This window comes from Balaenoptera ricei, chromosome 20 (assembly GCF_028023285.1).
Source record: "Balaenoptera ricei isolate mBalRic1 chromosome 20, mBalRic1.hap2, whole genome shotgun sequence".
Taxonomy (NCBI): Eukaryota; Metazoa; Chordata; class Mammalia; order Artiodactyla; family Balaenopteridae; genus Balaenoptera; species Balaenoptera ricei.
The window spans coordinates 12680593-12693028 of record NC_082658.1 but is presented as its reverse complement, the minus strand read 5'-3'; the positions used below and the strand labels follow the sequence as shown (position 1 = coordinate 12693028).

Sequence of the window (12436 nt, the reverse complement as noted above, 5' to 3'; positions counted from 1 at the left end):
TCTAATTGTTGACTTTATTGGCATAAAATTGTTTATAGTATTTCTTTATTGTCCCTCTAATATGTGTAAAATCTGTAGCAGTGTCCTCTCTCCTTCTTGATACTGGTGACTTGTACTGTCTCTTTTTTTCTCCATCAGTCTAGCTAGAGATTTATCCATTTTACACATCTTTCCAAAGAGCCAGCGTTTGGTTTCATTGATTTTTCTCAATTGTTTTTCTGTTTTCAGTTTCACTGATAACCTGCTCTTATCCTTATTATTGTCTTTCTTCTGTTTGCTTTGCTTTAATTTGATGTTCTTTTGATAGCTTCTAAGGCTTTCCCCACAAGGTCTCATCTGCCAGGAAGGCTGGTGGGTTTTTTATTTCAGACATTTCACTTTTCATTTCTCTCCTCATTGTGTGTGTGGTTGCCTTTAATCTCTGAACATATTTACAGTAGCTGTTTTAAAGTATTTTTCTGCTAATTACATCACCTCTCTTGAGGGTCTGTTTCTGTGGCAGCCAGGTCCCCCAAGTAAGTGGGTCTCACTCAGCTGGAATCAAGGTGTCGGCCGGGCTGCCCTCTCTTCTGAGGCTCGGGCTCCCCTTACCAGCTCATCTAGGTTGTTGGCGGAGGTCAGTCCCAGCGGCTGTGGGTCTGATGTCTCTGTTTCCTTGCCGGCTGTCAGCCGGGGTTGTCCTGGCCACGTGGTCCTCTCAGCACGGCCAGCAGGAGAATCTCCCTGCAGTGGGCAGGACGGAGCCTTACTCGGTGTCCCCTGTAGAAGGTGTTACCATCCCGCCCTGGTCACAGCCCTGCCCACCGCGGGAGAGGCCTTCCAGCGATCTTCACCCTGCGTTGCTCTGCGTGGCTGACGAGAAGCCTTGTGCGGGTCCGGTTCTCTCCCCCATGCACTTTTCTTCCATCCCAGCCGGTGGTCTGTACCTTCCCCATGGCGTCTGAAGCCCCTCCTGTCCAGCACTCGGAAGCTCTCAGGCAGAAGGCTCACATCCCTCTCCAGCCATGGTGGATTTCTTCCTATTTCCATGGTTATTTCCTCCTTCCATTCTGATTTCTCCCAACCCCTGGTAGATGGACGCTGGTCTTCTGAGTTCTGTTTGACCTTTCAGCTCACTGTTGACTATCCAGCTGTGTCTGCTCTGCTGTGAACCCTCTCGCGTTTCTCTAGTGCAACCATTTTCTTGTTTGAGTTTGCTGGCTTTCTTCCTGTCTCCTCTTACTGAGTTTGACCTCCTCTCCCACAGTGCTGGGTTTCTCGGTATTGGGAGACCCTGCCGCCTGCTCCTCTCTGAACCTGGGCCTGTGTGAAGGTATAAGCCAAGCCCGTGAACACGGCCGGCCTGGGGGCCCAGGAGGGGCGCCTCCCACCTCAGCTACGTCACAGCCCAAAGGGACCTCAGGAAAACGTTCAAGTTGGTGGTTTTCACCCCCGCAGGTACAAGCAGCAGCTGTCTCTGGCCGTAGAGAGGGAGCAGAGCCTGGAGCGTGACAAGGTGCAGTTGGAGCTGGCCTGGCAGCGCCGCTGCGAGGGTGTCGAGCGGGAGCAGTACCAGCGGGCTGAGGACTTGATTCAGGGCCTGACCGCGGCCAGAGACCAGGTCTCTGCTCCCCAGGGCTGTCTGACTTCTTTCTGCAGAAGGAAGGGCTGGGAACGTCCACTGCGGTGCGTGGAGCCCGGCTTGGGCCCTCACCGAGTTATCCTTTGCATTTGAAAACACTCAGCCTCACTGAGCAGTTTGATTTATAACAACAGGACTTAAAGTGATAAGATGAGTCCCTGCCCATAGCCTTTCTCTAATGGCCAGTGCAGCTGCCTCTGGAGCTGGATCAGCGCTTGCTGTGCTCTGCCGGCTCTGATGGCCACGTATTTCCTGGGGTTTCTCACCCGAGTGTCTGCTGTCTGCTTCCCAGCAGGATGGGGAGCTGGTCTGGACCCTGAAGGTGGCACTGCTTCCTTGTAATCCTCCCAGGATGAACTGAGTCTGTGTCTTCCCCAGGTTGCGGCCAAGCTGCAGGAGACAGAGCGGGTGCTGTGTGGCCAGGAGGTGGTGCTGAAGGCCGTGACCCGAGAGAGAGACCAGGCTGTGCAGGCGCTGGGGACACGCGGACTCCACCCTGAGGAGGAGGCGCAGGTGAGGGGCCGCCTCCTGCTGAGCCTCCGCACGGCTCTTCCTCCCAAGCCCCTTGGAGACACCCACTCCCCCAGCCAGAGGGAAAATATGCCAAATAGAACCAGCACTGGAGGCAGGTCTTTTCAGCCCTATTTCTTTTAAAATGACTGTTTGCACAAACAAGGGTGAGGCTGAGCCTCAACCAGTTAACGGGAGTCTACACTCAATCTTTGTATCTTCAGCATCTGAAATATCAAAAACCCCCAAATTCAGATATTGCACCGTGGCAGACAGTAACACAAAGAACCAAGAGGTTAGAGCTTTATCCCCAAACACACTTCTTCACGCATGGTGAGTAAGCCATTCAACATGTGACAACGGCTGTTCCTCTCATAAAGCACAGACTTCCTTACTGCTTTGCACTGGCCAGAGCCTGATACTGACTATGGGATGCCTGCGGGTTGAATGGTGGCCCCAAAAGGCATGTTCCGGTCTCAGTGCCTCAGGATGGGACCTTCCTTGGAAATAGAGTCTTTATGGATGGAATTAGTTAAGATGACATCACTTGGGAGCAGGGTGGGCCTAACCCAATAGGACTGGTGTTCTTAGAAAAGCACACACGTGAAGACAGACACAGGAGGAATGCCATGTGACGACAGAGGCAGAGAGCGGAGCCTTGTGTCTGCAGGCCAAGGGGTGCCAAGGACTAGCGCCAGTAAAACCTGAAGCCGGAAGCGGCAGGATTTGACTCAGAGTTGCAGAGGGGGCATTTGCTTCCACTGAGGGGGACCCTTGGCGCATGCCTAGAGTTTGGCATTACAGTGAATACAGCCCATGTCTTGCCTTGCCTCTTGCCTTGTCCCCCGTCCATCCAGGGCTCCGGAGGGAAGCCCTGTCACCGGGCTGCTATGAAATCTGGGCAACCCGCAAGGAGAAGTGCCTTCCAGAGCTGCACCAGCAGAGCTTAGCCCGAGCCTGTCTCAGACATGACCTTCCTGGTTCAGTGGCCCATTGTTTCAGTAGTTGATCTCTGTCCATTTGTGGAAAGTCACTTACCCGGTCGTCCAGGATAATGGAGCCACTGAAATCCTTAGGATGTTTCCAGGGGTGCTGGCCTCTTCCCACCTGTCCAGCTGTCCACCTGCAGAGGGAGGATGGACGTGGCACAAGCTGCGTCTCCAGGCGTCCACCCGGCCCTGCTTGTGCCTATGTGTGTGCAGCCAGACTGTCGGGAGTGCAGGTTGTAGCTCATGTGTCCTTGCTGGGAGGATTCGTGCTCACCGTGGGTGGAAGGCGGCCCTGGGGCCTCACTGCGACCTCTGTGGCTGGCACTTGCCCGCAGTTGGTGCTGGGTTGACCTAGCGTTCACCTGGTGGAGGTGGGCTCCTGCCAGCCATGCTATGTGGGCAGTGACTGTCCTCTCTGCACAGGTGACTGCGCAGCCCCCAATCTGGCCACCCTCAGAAACCTCGGGAGCTTCCGAAACACATCCCTCTGAGTCCCAGCAGGACCTACTAGGCCCGATGCCTTAGGGGTTGAGCTCCGAAAGGCACATCTGTTAACAAGCCCCCGGGGAGATTCACCGTCAGCCAGTGGTCAGGCTTGGGAGCACCGATGTTCCCAGGAGGAGAGGTGGGGCCGACCCCAGCCTCCAGAGTCACCTGTGGTCCTGGGGGCTCACAGCAGTTAGTCTCTGCATGGGTGCCTTCCCTAGGACACATAGAGAAAACAAATGCCTCTCTTTTTTTTTTTTATCAATGAACCCCCACCCCAATTTTTCTTTGTTGTATTTTCCCCCCAGGCTGGCAATTAAAAGAAGTCATTTGTCTCCAAGCACCAGCTCGGCTGGTCAGGGAGGCCTCTCATGGCTGGTTGCCTTGTTAAGTAAACAGGGGCTTTAGAAATGGTCTAGGGGTCAGAAACAAGTGCCCCGCCCATCCCATGCAGAGTGGGGAGATGCACACCTTTGTCCTGTACAGAGGGGCCCGGCCACGGGACCCCGGAGACAAAGCGAGTGGGGCGCGGCAGAGCAGCATCCCAGGCACCTGCGAATGTGAGCTGGCGTGGCGGTCTTGACAGAGAGATGTGGCTTCCAAGCCAGGACCCAGGGTGGGGCAGAATGCTGCACAAGTTCCTGGCTGACCCAATGGAATGAAGTTTTTTGAATCCTGCAGATAATAGCAAAACACTTGTGCTCCCCCTACAGGGCCTTAATACTGGGAACAGGTTAAGGATGTGACCACCTGGTAAAGCGGCAGGTGTGGGCGGACAGCAGTTGGTGCTGAGTTCTGCAGGGGTGAGCCCTTGGCAAACACTAAGGTAGGAGCAGTGAGGGAATCTGTCATACAATGAAGTCAGAAATAGAGGCTGCCAGGGAGCAAGACACTGTGCTTCCTGGGGAGTGATGAGCCCATCACAGATTCCACTGTGCAGATGGGCAGGCTCTTGGCTTTGGCCACATCTTCTCCCTCGCTTGGTACTAGTTCCGAGCACGGAGCCTCAGCAGAGCCGTGGTGATCACCCCACGGAGACCAAGGCACCACCGTCGGGCAGGCACTACCAGGGCAGAGACGCAGCCACGGCCGCAGGGACAGAGGATTCGCCTTGCAGCTGGGCTGCACTGCGGCTTTGAGGTGGATCCTGTTGTTCAGGACAAGGAAGCTGAGGACCTGAGAGGAGTGGTCCCTGCCCCACAGGTGGCAGAGGGAGAATGTGAGTAGCACCAGCCAGCTGCACACTCACGGCCCCGACCACACTGCTGTCTGCCTGAGTGGGAGCAGCCTGAGGCTCTGCCACGGAGAAGGTGGGAAACGTCCCAATGGGCACAGAGAGGGAGGTCGGGTGTTTGCAGCAGGAGCAGTGGGGCCAGAGCAGTGGCTGGAAGGAGACAGAGCAGGTGCATAGCAGAGCCAGTGGTGGCTTGAAAAGCTGGGAACTGTGAGTAACAGAATAGCTTCATTCTGAAAGTAAAAGTAATATGTGGCCACTGCAGAAATTTTACAATTTAATTTAGCACAGTGTTCTCTGGAGTCAAGTGGGCCCAAGGTTCACCCCAGCTCAACTCCTCCTTGGCCGGACCTCTTGGGTCCCCTGTGGTGCCTTAGTGGGAAGTTGGTGACAGCGTGTGTCATGTGCTTGCTCAATGCCAGGGCTGAGCGTTGTGGCCGGGTCAGACCCGTGGAGGCCGCGTGCATGTCTGTCATCAGCGTGTGGCTTTGTGTGGTCGGGTGGCCCCCGAGAGCTCATGTCTCTGTTTCCTCATCTGTGTGACGGGTACCCCGTGAACGCTTGGCCCACTGCGGGTGGATGTGAGCTCTGCAGATGTGAGCCAGCATCGCTTGGAACAGAGAAGAGAACAGATCGTGTCTGTCCAACACTCAGGCGTTTTAGTGTATTTCCTTCCAGCCACCTGTATCTCCATATCTCATGTATGTTCCTGTGCCCATACTGTGTTCATATAGCTCAGGTCATGCTATATAACGTTAATTCTTTTTTAAAGTTTCCATAAATATTTCTCACATCATTAAAATTCTTCAAAAATGTAGGACTTCCCTGGTGGCGCAGTGGTTAAGAATCTGCCTGCCAATGCAGGGGACACGGGTTTGAGCCCTGGTCCAGGAAGATCCCACATGCCACGCAGCAGCTAAGCCTGTGCGCCACAACTACTGAACCTGCGTTCTAGAGTCCTGAGCCGCAACTACTGAGCCCACGTGCCACAACTACTGAAGCCTGCACACTTAGAGCCCACACGCCACAACTACTGAAGCCCGCGTGCTCTAGGGCCTGTGTGCTGCAACTACTGAGCCCACGTGCTGCAACTACTGAAGCCCACGAACCTAGAGCCCATGCTCTGCAACAAGAGAAGCCACTGCAATGAGAAACCCACACACCATGACGAAGAGTAGCCGCCGCTCACCACAACTAGAGAAAGCCTGCATGCAGCAGCAAAGACCCAACGCAGCCAAAAAGAGAATAAATCAAAAATAAAATTCTTCAAAAATGCAACTTAAATGGTTGTGTACTTTATTGTATGACCATGCCATGGTTTACTTCATCGTTCTCTCACTAATGGCCATTGGGATCATTTGCACAGATTCTTGTAATGCTGCATGGGCATGTTTGTGCGTCTCTGAACTTGTTAGAAGCTCGCGTTGTGTTCACATAGTCTTGGTCTCTCTCAGCAGGACTGGTCAAAGGTCCTCGCGAGCCCGGCTGGTTTGCTTTGCTGGTAAGCAGGATCCAGCAACCAGTCGGAAAGTCAGAAAGTGTCGGGATGGGACCTAGGCCTTGAGTGGGGAGTAAGCATGTGCTGCTTCCTAGGGGAGGACCTTCCTTCCTGCCCATTTGGAGGTTAGTGTGCTGATGGGGCAGCCGTGGAGGAGAGGAGCCGGGTGCTTTCTGCAAGCAAACATCCACAGAGGGCTGGGTTGTGCTGGGCCCAGACACAGAGAACTAGGCAAACCACAGGCTCCCTTCCTCTGTCCCCTCTTCTCTGGCACCCAGTTCTGTACAGGCAGTGTCTGAAGACAGTGGTTTCATAGAATTTGCCTGGTTTTCTAGTTGTTTACAGCCAGAGGGCAAGTCCCGTAGCAGCAAATCCCTCATGGTCAAAGGCAGAAGTCTCTCTTGCCATCATTTTCAAAGGAGATTTTCACTCAGGGTGACAGGTTTTTTTTTCTTTCTGCATATAGTTCCATTGTCTTCTAGATTTCATTGGTTCTCATGAGAAGTTGTCAGTTTCTTGTATTTGTTCTTCTGCAGGAACATAATGTGTCTTTTTTTCCTCTGGTCACTTTTAAGAGGTTTTCTTTATCATTGTTTTTTAGCAATTTGACCATGATGTGCTCTTTGGTGTGACTTTTTTTGTGTTTATCTTGTTTCAGGTTTCTTGAACTTCTTGGATCTGTGGACTTATGTTTTCATCAAATTGGAAATTTTTTTGCCAACAAGTTCTGAATCCTTTTCTGTCCCCCACAATGATCTGGGTTAGTGTGCATCTGCTTCACATTATTCCGAGGTCACTAGAGCTCTGTTGTTATTTGTTCTTTTTGGTTTCTTTCACTCTGTGCTTGAGTTTGAATACTTTCTACTGCTATGTGTTTATGTTCCCTCATCTTTTCTCCTGTAGTGTCTGATCTGCTCTTAATCCCATCCTAGCCAGTGAATTTTTCCTTCAGACAGTATATTTTCCATCTCTGTAGATGCTATTTGGTTCTTTTTTGATATCTTCCATTTTTCTTTTTATGTTCATTTTTTTTTTTAAATCCTGGAGTACATTTATGGGAACTGCTTTAAAGTCCTTGACTGCCACTTAGCATGATGTCTTCATGGTCCTTCGCTGTTGTAGCATGTGTCAGAACATCGTTCCTTTTTATGGCTGAGTAATGTTTCACAGTGTTACCCTTTGTTTATCCATCATCTGTTGGTAGACATTTGAGTATTTCCATTTTGGCTACTATGAATAATGCTGCTCCAAACATGTGTACAGGTTTCTGTGTGTATGTATGTTTTCATTTCTCTTAGGTCTATACCTAGGAGTGGAATTGCTGGGTCGTATAATAGCTCTGTGTTTACTTTGTTGAGGAACAGCCAGACTGTTTTCCACAGCAGCTGCACCATTTTACATTTACAAGCCACTGCGTTCCTTTACCTTTTACAGTGCACAAGGATTCCATTTTCTCCACATCCTCAGCAACACTTGTTACCGTCTGTCTTTTTTATAACTGCCACTCTAATGGGTGAATGATGGGTTTCTGACTAAAAAGGAAGGGTCCCCAAATTACTCAATAAAAGTTATCTTTGAAAAACAGTGGTCTTGTCTTTATGAAACACAGAAGAAAAAGTTTTTTCATACTTCTGTCAACATTACCCACCTCCAGGACAGATGACGGGGAGCAGGGACGGGGGGGCAGGTGGACGCAGATGCAGCCAGCCTCAGTGCACAAGGGAATCATTGGTTCTTGGCTGTGACCATTTTCTCTTCTTTCTTTTTCTTTTTTTTTTTTTTTTCCGTATTTGACAGATGCTTCTAAGGCATCAAGAAGAAGAAACAAGTAAAAGTTTTCCATCTACTGTGATCCAGCAGCTACAAGAGCAGAACACAAGCTTGCGAAATGTTATTGCACAGATGAGGAAAGAAATGGAAACTCTAAGCGATCAGATTCTTCCTTCTGCCCAGTTAGGAGGGGAGACCTCACAAACAAACCAGCCTGACCCAAAGGCAGCTGCTGATTCAGCTGTACCTGGTGAGTGAGGGGGAGGGGGAGAGGGAGGATGAGGAGCCACCTCTACTGGGTCCAAAATAGGCTTCACTTGGAGTCTTATAAATGAACATCCCCTTTGATAGATTACTTCAAAATGTGACAGCTGCTTTTCCTCCAAGGGAAGGGATCTTAAGTCAAATATTTTATATACAATAAAAACTTTTTATTGGTAAGTGGAGGGAAAAAGTGAAGGATACACACTCGACACACTTAAAAACCAGAGCCAGACTTGGACCAGGGGCTGGGTTGGCGTTGTGCTCTCCTGGAGTGGGCAGGTGGGGCTAGGGGAGCAGGCCCTTCCTCAGGGGGGCAACCAAGCCCCGAAGGTCGCCCAGCCCCATGCTATTTGGAGCAGGGTCTCGAGGGGTGGCGAGTGGAGGGGCAGCGCCTGAGACGGCTGCACTCAGGATGAGATGGTTGTGTCTGTGCGTCAAGGGTTGCAGGACTGAAGGAGGTTGAGTGTTTGCTCCTGATCGTGGGGCCCCCTCGGAGAGCATGGCGAGCTGGTCTCTGGAGGGGAGGGTATCACACAGACAGCACGGGACAGTCATGAGGGTCGGGCAGGGGAGGGCGGGGGTGGTAGATAAAGGGTGAGAGTGTAAACGCATGTGCCTGTGTGTTTACTGGGTTTTTTGGAAGATTATGTTCTGGCCCTTGAAGCAGAAATGCGAACTCTAAAGCATAAATTTAAAACATTGGAGGAACAACTAGAAGATGTGTTAGATCCTTCGAAGACGACCTCGTCCTGTGCTGGCGTTCAACCCAGTGTCCTGGCCTCCACAGACACCACCGGTGAGAATCCTTGTGTCGTGTCGTGTGCTCTGCCCAGTGACTGTCCAGTGACACAGCCCGAGGAGCTGTTGCAAATGTGCCACCCCCGGAGCCCCTTGTCCTCCTCCTGAGCCAGCCACTGTCCTGACTCCTCACCCTGTGGCTGAGTTTTCATATAAGTGGAATTACACGTGTGTACTCTTGTCTGGCTTCTTTTGAGCTGCAGTATGTTTTGGTTGATGGTCAGACTGTCTCCAGGCTATTCACACCATTTCCTCTCCCAGTAGCAGTCGTGAGAGCCGTTGCTCTGGTTCCTGCTGACACAGCACAGTTGGCCATCTCCTGTACAATATATCCTTGAATCTTATTTATTTTATACATAATAGTTTGTACTTCTTAATCCCCCACCCCTATCTTGCCCCTTGCCCCTTCCCTCTCCCCACTGGTAACTACTCGTTTGTTCTCTGTATCTGTGAGTCTGTTTCTTTTTTTGTTATATTCACTAGTTTGTTGTATTTTTTGGATTCCACATATAAGTGTTATACAGTATTTGTCTTTCTCTGTCTGACTTCTTTCACTTAGCATAATGCCCTCCTGGTCCATCCATGTTGTTGCAAATGACAAAATTTCATTTTGTGACCAAGGAGGCAAGAATATACAATGGAGAAAGGACAGCCTCTTCAATAAGTGGTGCTGGGGGGGCTTCCCTGGTGGCGCAGTGGTTGAGAGCCTGCCTGCCAATGCAGGGGACATGGGTTCGCACCCTGGTCTGGGAAGATCCCACATGCTGCGGAGCAACTGGGCCCGTGAGCCGCAACTACTGAGCCTGCGCGTCTGGAGCCTGTGCTCCGCAACAAGAGAGGCCGCGATAGTGATAGGCCCGCGCACCGCGATGAAGAGTGGCCCCCGCTTGCCACAACTAGAGAAAGCCCTCGCACAAAAACGAAGACCAAACACAGCCATAAATAAATAAAATAATAAATTAAAAAAAGACCTAGGCCTAGAACTGCCAATTCATTATTAAAAAAAAAATAATAATAATAAGTGGTGCTGGGAAAACCGGATGGCTACATGTAAAAGAATGAAATTAGAACACTCCCTAACACCGTATACAGCAATAAACTCAAAATAGATTAGAGACCTAAATGTGAGACCAGAAATCATAAAAGTCCTAGAAGAAAACATAGGCAGAACACCCTGCCATAAATCTTTTTTTTAATAAATAAGCAACTATTTTTTAAAATTAATTAATTAATTAATTAATTTTTAATTTTTGGCTGTGTTGGGTCTTCGTTTCTGTGCGAGGGCTTTCTCCAGCTGCGGCAAGTGGGGGCCACTCTTCATCGCAGTGCACGGGCCTCTCACTATCGCGGCCTCTCTTGTTGCGGAGCACAGGCTCCAGACGCGCAGGCTCAGTAGTTGCGGCTCACGGGCCTAGTAGCTCCGTGGCATGTGGGATCCTCCCAGACCAGGGCTCAAACCCGTGTCCCCTGCATTGGCAGGCAGATTCTCAACCACTGCGCCGCCGGGGAAGCCCTGCCATAAATCTTAGCAATATTTTTTTGGATCCATCTCCTGAGGCATTGGAAGGTCTTAATTTAAGACAAACTTATCCGTCAGTCTGTTCCTCTGTGGTTGGTCCAGGATCACAGGCTTGTTCTGGTTTCCACTTTCATTACTCTTAACTTCCTTTTCCGACAACGAGAAGCCTGGCTCCCGACCTCCTCAGTACATTACTTCTTCTATCCAGTTCCTGGGTGTGAGCAGCCTCCCTAGCACGGAGGCCTTTCCCCACGTGGAGGCCCCACCCTTTTACCCAGGCCCTCCCGGGCTCTGACAGCCGAACCAGGCTGCCCTCCACCCTGACACCCTCGCCTGCTGGGCTGCCAGCCCCCAGGCAGATCGCCCACAGAGGGTAACCTCCTGCCACCACCCATCTGATCGTTTATGGGGTCCATTGTTCAGGAAGGAAAGGAAAGGGCAGGCAGGACGCTCTGCCTACCTAGTCATCTTGTCCCAAATAGTGGACGTTTTATTTTTATCTTTTCCAGTGCTGATAGCTTTTACTTTTTTCTCTTGTATTATTTCCCCTGAGTGGAATCTCTAGTATGATATTGATCATAGCTGGCTTTCTTCCTGATCCCAGAGAAAAACTTTCAACACTTTAAAGTTTAATATTTACTTTTTTTTTGTCAGATTAAGAAGGTTTCTTCCTATTCCTATGGTAATACAAATCTGTATGTTTTTGTCATGATTCTATCAGTTTTTGCTTAATGTATTTTGAAGCTTTGTTGTTCAGTGTATGTACATTTATGTTTTCTTGGTGAATTCACCTGTATATCATTATGTGGTGTTCCTCTTCATCCTGGTAGTTTTCTTTCCTCTCAAGTCTACTGTCTGATGCTAATTCAGCCAGTCCAGTTTTCTTCTTCTTTTTTTTTTTTTTTTTTTTTGGCCATGCTGCGCAGCATGTGGGGTCTTAGTTCCCTGACCAAGGATAGAACCCTAGCCCCCTGCATTGGAAGCACAGAGTCTTAACCACTGGACCACCAGGGAAGTCCCAGTCCTGCTTTCTTCTGATTGGCGTTTGCATGTATATCTTTATCGTCCATTTTCTTTTAACCCACCTCCATCATTGCATTTGAAGTGAATTTCTTGTAGGCAGCATGTAGCTAGGCAGTTTTGAAATCCATCTTGTGATACTTTAGCCGATGGGTTTAGAGTGTTTGCACTTGATGTAATTGTTGCTGTGTCAGGAGCCAAGCCTGCCATTTCATTTGTTTTCTATCCGTCGGTTTCCTCTTTCCTGCCTCCACTGGGTTACTTGAACATTTTTTAGTGTTCCACTTTAATCTAGTTTTTCAGGGTATCTGGGTACTTTTTCTAGTGTTTGCTCTAGGGATTACAATATCCTTACTTACCACAGTCAACTCGTGTCAACACTGCAATTTCAAGTGGAATGTGGGGATCTCACCACCAGTCAGGCCCCATCACCCCCTTTATTGTCGCAAATACCACCCCTCTGTACATCGAGAGCGACATCAGACAGGATCCTCGTTTTTGCTTTCAACTGTCAAACATAATTTTAAAAACTCAGGAGGAAAGGTATGGTCCATTCTTTTCCCAGATCCTTCCCCTTTCCATGACTCTTGATTCCAGGTTCCTTCTGTCTGAAGCACTTCCTTCAGCAGTTCCTTTACAGCAAGACTGCTGGTGACAAACTCTTGGTTTTTCTTCATCCGAGTTGTCTTTATCTCACCTTCATCCCTGAAGAGTATATTCACTGGTA

At 49.9% G+C, this 12436-nt stretch overlaps 1 protein-coding gene across 8 annotated transcripts in view; it reads left to right on the top strand.

Annotated features, from left to right (window-relative positions):
* Positions 1-12436, top strand: part of CCDC57 (coiled-coil domain containing 57) — a 113539-nt gene that overhangs the window by 34550 nt on the left and 66553 nt on the right. For 7 of the 8 annotated variants that reach the window (XM_059907706.1, XM_059907702.1, XM_059907703.1 and 4 more), the window contains 4 exons: positions 1438-1600; positions 2000-2134; positions 8136-8358; positions 9016-9168. In XM_059907706.1, the coding sequence (XP_059763689.1) occupies positions 1438-1600; positions 2000-2134; positions 8136-8358; positions 9016-9168 (674 nt within the window). The remainder of the gene's footprint in view (positions 1-1437; positions 1601-1999; positions 2135-8135; positions 8359-9015; positions 9169-12436) is intronic. The other variant, XM_059907705.1, reaches the window with a different exon arrangement.